Genomic DNA, 16,723 nt, shown 5'->3' on the forward strand with positions numbered 1-16,723 from the left:
TTTTTTTTTTTTTTTTTTTTAACTGTGCATGTTCACATAAACCAGCCAGAAGTCCTCCTGGCTTCTTCTGAGTTTTCTGACAGTAGTCAGGGGCCTGTCTGTAAGGTGATTGGAAGTGAAGTGATACTTAAAAAATAAAGACAATGTGGAGTGCAGCCACCTCAGGCAGGAGTTAAGCAATAAAGCCAGAAAAACACTACGTGTTGCCAGCAACATAAGCAGTGTGGACCAATAGCAGAAACATGGCAAAAAGTGCAACCAGAGATGCCACTGTACACATATGAAATTAAAATTGCTTGGGTGCCTAAGGTCAAGTATCCAAAGTCATATCCAGGCACTGATGTAAGTATCTCAGCTTCCCAAATGGTGAACAGATACAACTCCTGTTTCACTGAAGGGAAGTTCTGGGTTGATAAAAATTCCTGTAAGCTGGATGGCTTGTTTAAGTGCCAAAGTATGAATTTAGGCACCCCAGTTTGCACATTTTGTTTTGTAATTTTTAGTAGAACTATTGAAATAAATACTCTCAGCTCACCTGGCAGGGACTTTTGTTTTGCAGCTCTGTGGAAAAATTGAACCAGCTTTATTTTCACTTCAAATTTTTCTTAAAAAATGAAACATTTTTCCACTGGCAGAAGCCTAACATTTGGTGGTCAATATACTTATAAAGCAAGAATGGTAGCTTTGCGCAATGTTGTTTAGTGAATGAGCCTTCAGATTGCTATAGCAAACTGGCCACCTAGCCACTGTGTTTGAGGAAAGTCAGTGATGTTCGTCTGCTGTAATTTTAGGCGGTGGCTTTTTTGTTTGGTTAGTTTTGCAGTTTTAATGCTATGGTGCTGCTCTGCTTTGGCAAGGTGAAGCAGCCATACCTAGCAATAGTAGGAACTGATATTTCTTCTTATATAGGAAAACCAGTTTTGATACCATTTGGCAAATAACTGTTCTCAGATGTATACTCACAGGATGGGGCAGTCTTCTGTGCAGTATCCTCCCTTGTGTAAGGGGAGCCACGTTTATGTCAAGCAAGAGAACCTGGAGATGATAATCCATCCTCTCTCCAGACTTGTGATTGGGTGAATGTCCTCAACTCCTTGATAAAAACAAGATGGAGGGCCTCACCTCCTCAGAAGACCAGAAGGTTTTTCACTCTCCTTGTGAAGCCTAATGCCATCTGATTGGCTTAAAAGGATTTGTGATTTGTGTAAAGGTTGCATTCAAATATCCATTGTAGAGTGTAGGGTGTAAAAAGTCCTTGGATCAAGTTTGGCCAATGCAATCCACTTTGCAAAGGATTGCTATCACTTTCACACACTGCTACTCTTGGTTCACTGCTCTTTCTTAGATGGTATAAAAACTGTTTCACTCAGGATGTTCAGGACATTCATTTTGGCTCTGATGCCAAAGGCATCTTTGAAATAACTCAGATTTATAATGTATACTAACTTCGTGTTTCTCTGTCATTTTTTTCTGGAGAAGTAAACTATAGAATCCTAGAATTGTTTAGGTTGTAAAAGGCCGTTTAAGATAATCATGTCCAATGTTAATACTTAAACAGTTTTTGTCGTAAACAGTTTTTGTCACGCTTGTAAATGGAGACTAGCTTGTCTGTGACTTTTCATCAAGACAATGGACAGATCTCACACTATGGTTTTATTAAATCTAAATAAGAATGGCAAAATGTAGAATTACATTTTATTTTAAAGCGGGCAGCTAGTTTGACTCCTCACAATCTGTATAATGGTAATGTGAGAACTCAGTGCAGAAGAAAAGGGATTATAGATGATTAATTGAGTAATTAAAGTTAGTTATAATACTGAGAGAAGAAATTTGAATACTTACATAATATTTCTCTCTAACCAAGAAGTTGGGCTAAAACAAGCAGGTAAGCAAACAATCAAAATGGTAAAATAGCAGACTTTTGTGGCAAAACAGTATTTTCCTTTACAGTGTTGTGGTTACAGTCTTTCTCACAGTACTCCTCATATTTCAAGTTTTAAGAAAAATAAAGAGTTGCAGAGATATATGCAAAACTGTCTCAAAACCTGAAATGCTTTTAAAAGCTCCAGTAGACAAGCAGGTTTGAATTGTGGTTAAAGAGCAACTCATCTTGTTTTCATCTGAAATCTTTGTCTTGGACCCCCAAACTATTGCCTATTGGTAGAAACAGAATTTCTGAATTGCAGAAATCTTGATTTGACCCAGTGCTACTTGGCTACTCAAACCCAGGGTAAAAATTGAGACAATCCTAGTGTATACAGGGGGATTAGATTGGCTGTGATTGTATTCTTCTCAAGTAAAGCTAAATGGGGGCTGGTAGTCTCTATGTTTTAGATCTTTGTTTTGATGGGCTCAGTGTTTTTCCAGACAATCCTTCTTGTGTACTGCAGCATCTTTGTGTATGAAACCACATATTGAGAACATCTGTCTGTGATTTACCCTGCTTTGTTCAATGGAGTAAAATACATAAATTAATCTTTAGGGCTGTGTTGAAGCCATGAGTTTTCTGTTTAGCCACAATCATCTACTCAAGCTTGAAAAGTGCAAATTAGTGATCAGCTGTACATTGAGAGCACTCCACAAATGCATGCAAGGGGGTTGAAATATTTGGTTCCCACAAGTTTTCACAAACAAGAAAAATAGGTAGGAATGTTGCCAGCTTTCTCCAGGATTTGAGAACTCTCATGCTGATGTGTATCTGAACCTAACGTAAATCAAAACATGTGGTGCTAGATGAGCATTAACACTGTAATGTTGTCTTAGGTTTTGGTTGCCATGTAGATGTTGGTTCTGAGGTTGAGTGTTTATTACTGTTACCTATTTCTTAGATTCAGTATTTGATCCATGAGCAAATATTAGAATTAACTGGAAGCATAAATGCATGTGAATATATTCAGCTGAGGCCTGATGCATTGTCCATTGAATTTAGTGGGTATTTTTCAGTGGATTTTTACTGAGGGAAGATTGGGTCACATAAATACCCTTTGATAGCTTTAGGATAGCAAATAGTCTTTGTAAGAAGCCAGTAGCATGAGAAAATTAATTCTTACATTGTTTGTAGCATTGAGCTGCACTGTATTTCTGTTAGAGTTAATTTGAAACCATTGATAGAGGCCAGGAAGACAAATTTTTGTGAGAACAGGTCTTAAGACAGACTGGCCCATACCCTGGACATGAAGTTCAATACGGACAAGCGTAGAGCCCTGCATCTGGGGAGGAATACCACCAGGCACCAGCACAGATTAGGGGACGTCCTGCTGGAAAGCAGCCCTGTGGAGAAAGACCTTGGAGTCCTAGTGGACAGTAAGTTGTCCACGGGACAGCAATGGGCCCTAGTGGCCAAGAAGACCGATTGGATCCTGGCATGCATTAAAAAAGTGTCCAGCAGATCTAGGGAGGTTCTCCTCCCCCTCTACTCTGCCCTGGTTGGACCAGACCTCGAATACTGTGTCCCGTTTTGGGGTCACCAGTTCAAGAGAGAGAGGGACCTACTGGAGAGAGTCCGATGGAGAGCTACGAGTATGGCTAAGGGACTTGAACATCTCTCCTGTGAAGAGAAACTGAGAGAATCTGAGGCTGTGTAGCATTGAAAGGAGACGGCTGAGAGGGGATCTTATTAACATATATAAATATCTGAGGGGTGGGTGTCAAGAGAAGGGGGACAATCTCTTTTCAGTCGTGCCCAGCAGTAGAACAAGAAATAGTGGGTTTAAGTTAGAACATAGGAAGTTCCACCTCAACATGAGGAAAAATTTCCTTACCGTAAGGGTGACAGAGCACTGGCACAGGCTGCCCAGAGAGGTTGTGGAGTCTCCTTCTCTGGAGACTTTCAAAACCCGTCTGGATGCCTTCCTGTGTGGCCTGCTCTAGGTGTTCTTGCTCTGGCAGGGGGTTGGACTAGATGATCTCTAGAGGTCCCTTCCAATTCCTAACATTCTATGATTCTATGAGGGATGAGGAAATAACTGTGTACATAACAGGTGTCAAGTTTACTTCTTAACTGCATTATGCCACCTCATCTGCCTCTTCAGAGAAGGAATCTATGATGCCAGAGAAGGTCTAAATGAAAACTGGAAGCCCTGAAAGAGTATGAAGCCATGTAGTTACACCTCTTTTGCACTAGAATGGAGTTGGTTAGGGAATTTTTGTAATTTGTATTGGCTGTATTTGTAGCAGGAACAGACAGGATGGATTCTGGGTGATGAAACTGGTCAGCTACATGTAAAGAACCTGCTAGTTTACGTTGAAGATGTATGTTTACTGGACTAAGGAATAATAGGGCCGCTACTGTAAGGGATCATTTTGCCATCCAGTCTACATAAATTCCTTTGAAGGGAGAGCATAGCTTGAATAAAAATTATCCCACTTCCCACTGCCTTTCTAAAGTGAATATTTTTGGTCATATGTGGAAATACATTTGGTGTAGCGTAAGTGGAATTCCATTCAGTAAAATTTGAAGACTATGAAAACTGGTTGGAAATATAAAAACATACTGTAATCAGTTTCCTCGGGGCCTATTAACTTGATTGTTTCAAGGAGGGTTCACCCTAAGCAAACAGATGAAATTCTTATCCCATGAGATACAAGTTTGTTGGAGGGTTGCATGGGTGTTAATAGGATGACTATTTATCCTTCCTGATTATTATGATTTTGAAATAAACTTGGATGAAACTAGTGTAAATCAGCAATTCAAGTATTCCAAAGCAGTACTAAAATTAGGCTTAATTAATTAACGTTTTGGTTAGCATAAATTGTCATCCAGTTTAAATCTTTGTATACTGAAATCTGGACATGAATATATTCTGTCTGTATATCCTCTCAGAAATGTGGGAGAACTGCAACAGTAACTGTCTCTGATGTTACACTGCACTCCTCCAGAGCATGTGTATCACTTTTCGGAGTATTTTTGTTCACAGGTTTCTTGTTACCTGCTTTCTATAAGGACTTTGAGCTTCAGTCCCTGATAAAAGGTCCCTTTACCCTGGAAACCAGGCTGTCTAAATTGTCCTTTCATGGCCCATTATGGTAATGAGAAAAAGAGGGAGAAGGAACCAACTGAAAACGCAGTTTCTTGGAATGGATTCTGTTTGTCATATACACATTGTGGGGTTAAGGAAATTGGAAGGAAATGTTTGTATAGTGGCAGGAAATGTTAAAGTAGCATACAGACGCCTTTGTAATTTTCTGCAGATTTGGCAACTTGTTTCCACAGAACACACTGAAATTTAGATATAAACACAGCAGTTTACACTGAAGCAAAAAAAAAAAATAATCAAATTTATTAATAATCATGAAATTCCAGTTGTTGGGAGAAGCTGTGATAAGACACAGCACAACTGCCAGAATTTCTGAAGCAAGGGGATAAACATCTGTTACAAGACTAAGATCATTATCATAACTTACATAATACGGTGCTTGGTGTTTTAGATGTGCTACAGACAGATGCAGTTACGTACTTCATTCAGGCTGACTTTTCCAGAAAAGTCACTTATTTTCTCCTCTAGGATATCCTCTAGTAAACATTAATTAACATTTTAGGTCATCCATCATAGATGAATAAGGGGAGTCTTTCAGAAATAAAGATTTACAGTGTTATACCCTACTACTGTTGAGGTATTTCTCTGTTCATATAAATTAACTTGATTCATTGTAATTCAGACTGTTTTCTTAGGGATAATTGGCAACAAGAACTGCCTGATTTTATACAAAACATGAAGCTTATCCACAGAGTTTCTAATTATCCGGAGTATCTTTCTCATTGACAGAAGATGAAGCATTTCATCTGGTTGTTTGTAATGGACTATGAAGGCATATTGAATCAGAACAGAAGTATATTTAGTAACTAACATTTAAAATTAAAAGGGAAGAAATACAATGGAAATATGACTTAGAAAGAGAAACAAACATTACATTTAAAGCAGGTTTTAAAACTCAGTGGTGAGCAAAATTCTTATCATGCAAAAAACTATTTTTTGAACTAAGTAGGTGGTCACTGGGTGGTACAAAGGCTTTGTTGTAAAACTGGGCAAAGATGTAGATTTCCTTACATGACTGAAATTTGTGTGTTGTTTCACTAGTGTTTATGAACCTGGAATAAAATAGTTTTGGGTAGAAAATGCAGGAAGATTTCTCAGCCTGTAATTAAGGATCCCGATTGAGCTACGGTGTGGCTGGCTAACATGGTAGACTATGTGGAAAGGATTTTTCAGCCATGTCTAACTAATTTATTGAACTGAGATCCAGCAAGACAAAGCTGAAGGAATTAAGTGAAATAACAACAGTGTAAGCATATTCCCTGAAAAGAAGCTGGAGCTTCAGTCAGTGCTTGTCTCTTGGCAAAAGGAAAGTTTTTGTAGTAACACTTTCCATAGAAAATTTGATGCATTTTAATGATTAAGATATTTATCCTACTTTTATTGTGGCATAGAGCTTTGTCCGTAATGTTCACTTTATGAACTTCTGGCATCCATCTGTTATGGTTCCGGATCATAGCTCTTGTCAGATTGTTTGGATAAACTGTCAGGCATTTTCTAGTTAATGACATTTATCACTGTTTTTTCTGACAAATGAAGGTTTTTTGACCATGACTCTTTGTAACATTACAAAGGCAATTATTTTCAGCGGTATGATAGCTCTGTGATAAGAGGTCTTAGTCATCACAGGGCTAAAATTGCATTTTACCAGTATTCCTGTTGTAAATAATTGAAAGAAATGTTAGTAAGTGAATGAATGATTCCCTCAGAGAGGAAATTAAACAGAGGACTAATACTCTGGTTCTTGGAAAAACAGACAGGGTTATAGGTAAGCACTTCAAAGTAGTTTTCCTTTACTTTATGTAGGAACAATGCTCTAGCATGGAAAACAAATGGGGAATGCTGGCACAAATGGTAAGCATTGGACTCTGCAGTTAGTAAGCAGGTTGCCTGATGGCTGACCTGAAGCTCATTAGCCCTTGTGTAGGGAGGAAAAATAATAAAATATTCTGTACTTGAGATGAATAAAATTAATGAACTGGGTCCAATAGATTTGTAATATGGCTTAGTCATTCAGCACATAGGGAACTGGCATAGTGTCCGTCACAGTAATTTATATTTTTTTCCAATTTCCCAGAAACAATCTCCTTTTTATCTGACAGCTAATTTAGGACTACTAATAAGTTCTTCTTCTTGTTACCATTTCCCATCCATAGTGGAAGAGTAAGAAATTAAAGATTCTAAGAGGTAGAAGGTCTTTTCTGAAAATATCAGATTTTCTTTTATATGATTTTTTGTCTTGAATGCCTGTGCTGATGCTGCTCCTCAAAGGCATCACCAGAGTCCTTCCAGTTACAGGACTTTTACCTTGGTGTTTGGTGTGAATTCTGAATTTTTTGTCTATTTTTCATAAACTTCTGCCATTAGTAACATTCCTTCTTATCTTTAAACCTTCCTTTGATTACTGTCACTGTCTTATCTCCAGTCTAACTTGCAATGTTAAGTTCCACCAGTCCCTCCTAAAGCCATAAGCCACATTTGCAGTCTTCCTTTGAGGTCTCTCCCATAATATTGCTTTTCTGTACCTCTGAGACAAAATCAGACATAAGGGAGAAAAAGGACCAGAACAAACTTGACCTAATGTGAAAGACGAAAATTTATAGCTTGGGTAGAATCTTGTAGAAAACCTTGCCTCAGCAAGTCAATCAGGAGAGTAAAGACCCTTCATCTAGGTCTGTAATGCCTGCTCCTAAGTCACCACGAGATAGATGACTCCACTGGCCCAAGACTGCAGTAGTTTTGAGTCAGCAGTGCAGTCCTTTGCTGGTTGTTGTGAAAACTAGAGCTTCTCAGCCTCAAAGCTGAAGCAGTCTGTACCTCCTTCTGCACTGGGAATTTTCTATCACACTCTCTGTGCTGCTGCGTTTTGTCTCTCTGGATGACCTGACTATGTAGTCTCTATATGGCAATGCATTTTCTAAACAAACCTGGGAACATGAAAATGTATTGCTCCTCTGGGTTTGCAAGAGATAGTAGTACCTGCACATCTGCCAGATAGTGTTGCTAGTTACAAGGTTGTAAAATCACAGAAGGTCACAGTAGCTGATGGAATCGTCCCAAAGTTTATCATTATGAAAGAACCTCCCTCTCACTGCAGCTGCTTCACCCCATTTGATCCTTCTTGCCTGATTATTTATAAAATATAAAAAGTGAAAAAAACCTAAGTTAAGTGATATATTTTCCAGGGTTGTCATACCTTGTAACTTAATAATCATCATAATTCAAATTTACTGAGGGAAAGATTTAATCTGGCAATTCTAAGAGGATGTTGGTGACAGATTTTTAATTTGCAAAACCATTGCTATGTCTGTGAAGTTTTAACTTGCAAATAATTAGTATTTCCCTTTTTTAAAGCCTTTCTGTCCTTACTACACTGATTCTCTAAGTACAGTTTATTATCTAAACACTGATTCTTTGAGAGCTATTCAGTCTCTGATTATGTCAGTGGGTAGACCAAGACAAAAACATGCAAAATCAATTAGTTTATCTAGCTCATATACTGTATTAAATAAAAGAGACCAAAAGAAATAGCAACCAAAGAACTGGAAACACTCTCCATCTGTGCCATGTAATAAAGTTAGCAAGTGATATGCTTGGTTTTTAAACCTTTTACATGGATTGGAACAAAACACACTCGCTGTTTTGGAAACCAGGTCATTGTAGAGATAGAATTTTGTGTTGTTTAAAGTGTTTAACCTCCTGGCACCTTTGCTCCTGTAACAGAAGTCTTACTCGTTATGGTCATCTGCATTTGCAACAATCTGGCAAGGAGCAGTAGCATTCTGGACATAACTAGTGACTTTCTGTCAGATTTTGCCTACAATTTGCGAAGCATTTTCTGAACCCTGTGGATAAGAGTAAAAGAGATTAGACTGAAGCTGAAACCTGTTACAAATGCACTAGGAAATCCAGTCAGGATTCCGCTTGTTCTTCTGTGAGCTGAAGTGTGAAAAATCAAAAATAAATCCTGCTGGAGAGTCAGAGAACAAGTGTGTCACTAGTCTTTAACTGACTTGAAAGAAAAGTAAATACTACCCACAGATAATTTTTTAGTAAGAATGAAATGACTTTTTTTTGACTGGAGAGAATCTCTTATTGGTTGAAATTCTAGCAACTTTAAATTCTCCTGCCAGTAATTTGTATTTGTGGAGTGCTTAACATTCTTGTTATTCAAATGTTCAGTTTTTGTTCACCAGATTAGTTTGCAAATTATATAGAAGCTTTTTTATTAACCATCTAAATTTCACATGATGGGAGACTGACTTGAAAATTCCTGGAGAAATAATGGCTTGAGTAATAGAATCTCTCATTTATTATCTCTTCAATGCCACATACACCAATTCAGTAGTGATCAAAAGTCCTCAGCAGAGGTGATTTTTTTACTGATTGGTATGAACTGACTGGCATTCTTAGGCCCTGGAATTTATAGGTTCATAGTTTCACAAAAAGGACAGGAACTTGTAGACATGTAAGCTTTTTTCACATCCAGAAGAGACCTGGTTAATGCAAAGATAAGAGTGTATTGCTTTTTCTTGTGGGTCTTTCAACTGCAGAGCAAATGATACATCACCAGTACCAGAAAAGAGGGTGGGAGAATTTTTGCTATATTAAGAGGTTGTTCAAAAACTAGAAAGAAAGAGCAGAATTTTAACATCTAAATGAATATCTGGATGAATAATTCATATAAGGAATCCTAACAAGCTGAAAAGAATCAGTAGTTTAGGGACTGTGGAGTGGGTAAGGATTGTTTTAAGGTGACAAAATGTTTAGTTATCCATAGACTGTATCTAGTAGAGGAAAGGGGGTGTCAAGATATTATTGGGACTCTATTATGAAGCAGCTGCATGAAAAGCAAACTAAAGTTCGTAACAGTATACAGCATAAATCAATGTAGCTGGTGTTTGAGCTTGCAACAAGCAAATACAATCCTCATATGCAATCAAAGAAAGATATAAAAACTGTTTGATAAATATAGTAGGCCCTTTCCATATAGTTTCTTCAGTATGTTTTTTTTTCCTTCCAAAAGCATCATCGTGTGATCAAGAACTTCAGTCAGCCCTGGAGGAAGCTAAACAGCCACAGAAAGACAACGTGTTCATTCCAGAGTGTGCTCAGGGTGGCCTCTACAAACCAGTGCAGTGTCATCCTTCCACAGGCTACTGCTGGTGTGTTCTGGTGGACACAGGACGCCCCATCCCTGGTACATCAACCAGGTAAGGGAATACACTTTCAGTGCTCAAAGGTTATAGTGAGGAGATTCCTTAGTGTGTGTGCATGTACTAGTATGTAGGTTTCTATTGCTGGTGGAATGATGTCAGATAGATTTCTTCCACTACGAAGTGAAATATTTCTAAGAGACATCAAAAGTTAAGGCCAGGTGGCCAAAGACTCTTTGACTGCGATGTCACAGGCTGTTTAGTCCCCTAGTCCTCTTGTTTCTTCTATTTTGTGCTGGGAATCCAAGGCTTGGAGCTGATAATGAGTAAGCTCAGAGGAAACATCACACTACTTAGCCTGAATACAGAAGAACCAAGTAAGATGGTCTATGACAGAAACCACATCAAACCTCAGAAATGTTCAGTTATTTTTCCAGCAACCTCCTCAGCTATTTCATATGACTGTCTTTGATGGAACAACTGCTTGAGAACCCATGGAGAGGAAATATCATTTTAGTGTGTTATTAATTGAAGCTTGGAGTTCAGTCATCGCTGGATACATGGTAAAGTGTTGTGAGCCACATAGGGCAGATGTAGAAAAGGCAAATATCAGATTCCAGAGGATGTTATTTAGGCTGGTTATTGAGGTTTGGCTCTTGTAAGAATGCTGTAGATGCTCATACAAAGCCAGCAGGCAGTATGGGTATCTTGATGCAATCATAAATTTTTTTAAGCTTAAGCAAAAATAATTTTGTATCATTTTTCATAAAGTTTGTGACAAATAATTATAAGCCACTTGCTGTAAAGTGTTGTATTCTTGAGGAGGGTTTTTTCACGTATTCTTCAAGTGCTGATTTACTGGTGGCTGTTTATAACATAGTCTAGACCATGCCAATTACAGTGCCAGCTGAAGTGAGCATGACTTAAAGTTACTGTTGATCTGTTGTTTATGCCAAGTTGAGATCCATTAACTGGCAAAAGATTCTGAATTTGGTCTTGCAAATGTAGGATCAGTACATGTACCATGTGAGGACCTAGAGATGTTTTGTAGTATTTCCAGAGGCTCCCTTTTCTACTCTTTATTTTCCATCTCTAGCTTTGTTCACTGTCTCTTGTTTTTAGTGCTAATCTTTCTCTGAATTATGGTTTAAATCATTTAATGGAGCCTTAGTTCTTACTCTCTAATTTGAATCCAAATCATCTTCTTGGTCTTGTCAAGGCATGGAGCTTCTACTGATTTTTTTTTTTTAATAATTCTTCTTTTGTGAATGTCGTTTTTTTGTAGAATCACAGAATAGTTGAGATTGGCAGAGACGTCTGGGGATTCTTTAGTCCAACCCCTCTACTCAAAACAAGACCAGATAGAGTAGATTCCTGAGGATCATGTCGAGCTTAGCTCTGAGTATGGATATGGATATGAATATGGATAGAGAGTTCATAGCCTGTCTGGGCAGATGATTGTTTGTTCTATCACCATCAGAGATTAAGGGGAAAAAAATTTATTTTCTTACATTTAATTGACATTTCCCTTATTTATTTTTGTCCCAATTGCCTCATTTTCTGTCCCTGAATGTCACTGAGAAGAGTCTGACTCTGTTTTCTTTATTTTCTCCCCTTTGGACATTTATAGACAACAAGAAGATCTTCTCTGAGCCTCCTCTTCCCAAGACTGAACAGTGCCAGTGCTCTGACCTGTTCCTTATTATCTCAAATGCACCAGTCCCTTAGTCGTATTCACTGCCCTTTTCTAGACCCACTTCAGTATCTCCATGTCTCTTTTGTTTGGGGAGCCCAGAGGTGGACCCAGCACTCCAGTTATATCTCACCGGTGTAATGAAAGGGGAAGAATCAACTCCCTTGACCTGCTGGCAATACACTCCCTAATGTGTCTCTGGAGGTAGTTGGCTTTCTTTGCTGTGAGAGCACATTGCTCCCTCATACTCAGCCTAGCGTCCATCAGAAATCTCAGGCCCTTGACATGAAGCTGCTTTCCATTTGGTTGCCCCCCATCCTGTGCTGGTACAGAGGCTTAATCTTCACCGGGTGCAGGAATTTTGCATTTGCCTTTTTCTGAACTTCATGAAATTCCTGCCAGCCCATTTCTCCAGCCTGTTAAGGTCCCTCTGAATGATAGCACAAGCCTGTGGTGTATTAGCCATATCATCTGCAAACTTGCTAAAATGTGGCTTCCTGCCCCATCTTGCACATTAGCATGAACCATTCACGAAACTGGGGGCAGTGATCCTTGAAAATCAATGAGCTCACTTTCTTATTCATATGTATGCATGCAATGTGTGCCATTTTGGCTTCTACTGTCATAGAGACTGGAGTTCTAGGTCTTCTCAAGCCCCTGATGAATGACCTATGGATGTAGAATAAGTCTCAGTCTTCTTTTTTTCCTGTTTGGTCTGCTGGCCTCTTGTGTTTGGCAACTACAGAGTCATTCAGCTCTGGGAGAAGAGGTGACAGGGAGGTCTTTCACTGTGCTCCACGTCTTCAAAGTTGGAAGGTTGGCAAATTATATTAAATTATTTCATGCTGGTGGTTTAGACACAAATCTTCCTTTTGCTTGATGAGTGCTCTGCCTAATGACTGATACTTAAGACATTAGCTGGTCTTGACCATGACTGATTTGTTCAGCTTTGCTGGACTTATGGGCAGTTCTCAATGGAGCTCTGAAGAAGCAATATTTAGTAATATCCTTGGAGAGAACATTTCTGAGCACAAATGGGTGAGTACTGTATTTTAGGAGTTTTATACTAAATTAGGAATGACTGGTGTATTTAGGAATCTACAGTACTGGTAACCAAGCAGGTAGGATTACTACTTGGATTTTAAGAGCAGTATCTAGATCTCATTTCTTAGAACAATTTAGGTAGGCTGGAACCCCATTAATTATTTATTGATTATAACTTCTTTAATATATATTGATACTTTTTTTTCATTGGCAGAGAGGAGTAAAGGGGTATCAGAATATGGTGAGAAATATGCAGTTGTCTGTTTCTAATTCTTTCTTATAGAATCAAAAGAGTGAACATGTGGATCTTTCCTAAAAGAACCACAAGCTCATGCAAAATTATTTATGCTATCTACCAACTTTCCACTGCAAAATGCAAATTAGAAGAGGAGCTGTTAAAACTCCAATACTGGAGCTGATAACATTAGTACTCCTGGTAGCAAGATGGATGCATTGCATCCTGGAATCTCGGTTCTGCAAATGTGGATTGAATCACTAGATGAAAACAGTGAAAGGATAGACACATCTGGAATACTGTTGCCAGAATAGCTTAGCATTTTGCATGTTGTTTTTTTTGAAGGCATTTATGACGATGAAATTTGTCGTATCGTCAGGTTCTGAATACCACAATAAACAGTAGCTGAATTAAATTAGACACCCAAAATGAAGGAAAGATATTGATATTAATTCACCTTCTAATGTCCTGCCATCTGAAAAAAAATCCAAAACATTTGTCAGTGAAGGCACTCCAGAAAAAGAAATCCAATTCTAGAGTTAAAATAAAGATATATGAATGAAGTACCGCTCTAGGACATTTTAGACAGTAAAACTCATAAGAAATAGGCAAAGCTGTGCTATAGCACTCACTTTTATGAAAGCTTAGAGGAAACCTCTATTTTACTCAAAGGAGGTAATGCCCTTAAAGGGTACAAACAGCCATTCCCCGAAAAGTCTGTCAGTGTGGTCCTTATCAGCTGGCTCCCAATGTCTCTTGCACATCATGGTGTGACAGCATTTTTGTTCAGAAGGGCCATAAGCCTGTGTTCTCACATGTGGCACTTTTAGCAACTAGGATCATGGGAAAAAAAAAACCCCAATCCACTCGCATAAAGTTCCCTAAACTTAAAAAATTCTCCGTAAATCACTTGCTTCATGAGGCTGTCCACACTGTAGAATGCCTGTGAAAGCCTTCATCCTCTGCTGCTTTGTACACCTCCATAACTCTCAGTGTTTCCCAGCAACTGCTCAGAGATATAAAGCAGCCTTCATAAGCCTTTGGTGACTGTAGATATACATTCACTGCTAGGCATTCTTTTCCCTTTAAAATTCAAAAGAGTAACTTGGGATGTCTCTCAATTGCATTCTTTTTAACCTGACAATACTCTATTCTGACATGCTGTCCCTTTCCCACTCTTTCTCCATCACAGCTGAGGCAAATGTGTTTTTCTTATCAGTTCTTAGCATGATTGTTCCTGTATGGTAAATTTGTAATGATTGATTTTCTTCAGTTGCTTTAAAGGAGTTAAATGTAGACTTTGCACATAGCAGCATTTTAACACCTATTGGACTTTAATAGATTTAATTTACATTTGGTGAACTACATGTATATTTAGCAAAAATATAAGCCAAAAAGTTTAGAAGAGCAGAGGCCAAAAATGAAAGTGTAGGCACAGAGTAGTAACAGTAATGGAAGAGGACGAGGGGAATGCAGAGGTAGGTATCAGATTAATCGGCAACCAGGCTGGTTGCCAGATACTGCATTAGTGAGTATTGCTCAGAGATTTCCCTTTCACTCTTTAGTGGTCATCCATCAAGTATCTGAATCCAGCTCATGCTGTCAAAGCAGCCTCTATTCCTACTATTCTTCAGGAAAAAAAAAGTGCCAGTAGCTCTCCCATGCCTGTGAAAACAACACTGTACCTTCCTGCAGCAGCCACAATTTGATGGGCCAGTGGACAGTTTCATTAGATGGTGTGGAAACAAATTAAACACTCAAAGGAAAAATAATATTGGTCATTTTTTCATTCTGCCTACTAATTAAGATCAGAAAACGGAAGTATTGTTCTTAAGAACAGTTTGGCCTAGACACAGGGCATAGCCACCATTTAATGCTTTTGAAAGGAGTATTTTGTTCCAAAAATTTGGATTAGTATATTTTGATTAGACATTTTAGTATGCTGCTCAGTAAATGCTATTTTGAGGAACTTAGAATAAGAGAATTTCAAAGAAAGATGAGTAGTTATATAAAATATGAAAGATCCTAGAATCAGTAAGCAGGTATGTATGTGCACACACATGTCTGTGGACACAAGGGATATTACTAAATGCCTTATACTGAGAAATGAAACTGAAATAGTACACACTTAAAGCAGCTTCAGGCTGCTTTAGGAGAATGAGAAAGTAAAACTTCTCAGAAATAGATTCTGTCAAGGTGAGTGAAAAACCACCATGCATCAGTAGTGGGACATTAGAAAAAGAGGAGAGATTCAGCAGCAGATGCTGCTGCACCTCCCAATCTTGCATAAAAAATATTCCTAATGGCGTCATGTAAGTCAGTGTTTGTTAGAAATACAAATAGTGCAGAGGTTCTTGTTGCCAGCTGAACTAACAAAGTGACTTCAAGTAAATTCAGAAAGCATAGAGGACCCAGAATATTCAAGCAGCAGGTGGAGATTCACTCTTCTTCACGATCCATTTCAAGCAGTTCCAGCCCAGTTCCCTTCCTTCGAGAAACCCTGTGAGTTCTTTGCTCTTGTTCAAAATGTTAACTGTTCACAGTTAGCCCTTCTTATATAAACTAACATTATTTTTGGAGAAGATATAGTAGCACATGGCTTCAGAGCTGCGGTAGTAACTAACTACAGTACGTACCTTGCTGTGAATTTGAAATTGCTTCTCTGGTATTTCCCAACATGAATACTGTGTCAGATTTTGGGGTGATTTTTCATTTTTATTTATTTATTATGTATTACTTTGTACTATTTCTCCACAGTTTTCTTCTTCCTCAGTTTTCAGAATGGGCTTTGGAGTAGGTAATAATTTTACAGTTTAGTTTCAACCCCAGGAGCACAAAGATATGCTGGCTTCTTTGAGTCAAGTGGGAAATAGGCAGGTGAATTTGCATCATCCCTTCTGAATGAAAAGCAAGCTTATTCTCGGAATAAAAGAAGTTTAATTTGGAGTACAAAATTGCAAATGAATCAGTTCAAAATAAAATTAACCTTGGCTGATTTTATCCTCTCTCTGTTCTTTAGGTACGAACAACCTAAGTGTGATAATGGGGCCAGAGCTCACCCAACCAAAACAAAGGATTTGTACAAAGGACGCCAGCTTCAAGGTCAGTGAAACAGATAATTTGTTTTCATGAATGCCAATACTTGCTTTATTCACTGCAACAAATCAGAAAGCAATTTCTTACCCTATATCAAACTACCTATCTTTTAGATAATGCCATGTTGATTTGCTTCTGACTAAGGTCTTTGACTTTGGAAAAATGTATGTAAATATGGGTTTTGCAATGCCGGAGAAATTGAGGCTCATTTTTCTCAGTAATTTAAAGGCAGTCACATTTTGCTTACTGGAATTATTCCTTGCTGTTGTCATATCAGGGAAAGCAGCTGCTTTCCAAAAGAAGGCAGCTAGCATTTGCTTCATTTAGGCAGGATAATGTCCAGAGGTGATATTGTTCCTCTGAAACCATGAGGAAGAGAAACCGTTTTCCTCTGTGATGATTTTGGCACAAGAAAAATGGGCATGAACTATCCTAAATGAATTTCACCCGAGAGCTGTAAAGTGGT

The 16,723-nt window shown here is 38.3% G+C and overlaps 1 protein-coding gene across 1 annotated transcript in view; it reads left to right on the top strand.

Moving 5' to 3' along the window:
* SMOC2 (SPARC related modular calcium binding 2) overlaps window positions 1-16,263 on the top strand; it is a gene marked incomplete at both ends in the record, with an annotated part of 62,301 nt that extends 46,038 nt beyond the window's left edge. The window contains 2 exons of the mRNA XM_009870300.1: window positions 10,060-10,246; window positions 16,181-16,263. Coding sequence (XP_009868602.1) covers window positions 10,060-10,246; window positions 16,181-16,263 — 270 coding nt within the window. The remainder of the gene's footprint in view (window positions 1-10,059; window positions 10,247-16,180) is intronic.
* Window positions 16,264-16,723: the final 460 nt, after the last annotated feature.

Source organism: Apaloderma vittatum, unplaced genomic scaffold, assembly GCF_000703405.1.
Source record: "Apaloderma vittatum isolate BGI_N311 unplaced genomic scaffold, ASM70340v1 scaffold2965, whole genome shotgun sequence".
Lineage (NCBI taxonomy): Eukaryota > Metazoa > Chordata > Aves > Trogoniformes > Trogonidae > Apaloderma > Apaloderma vittatum.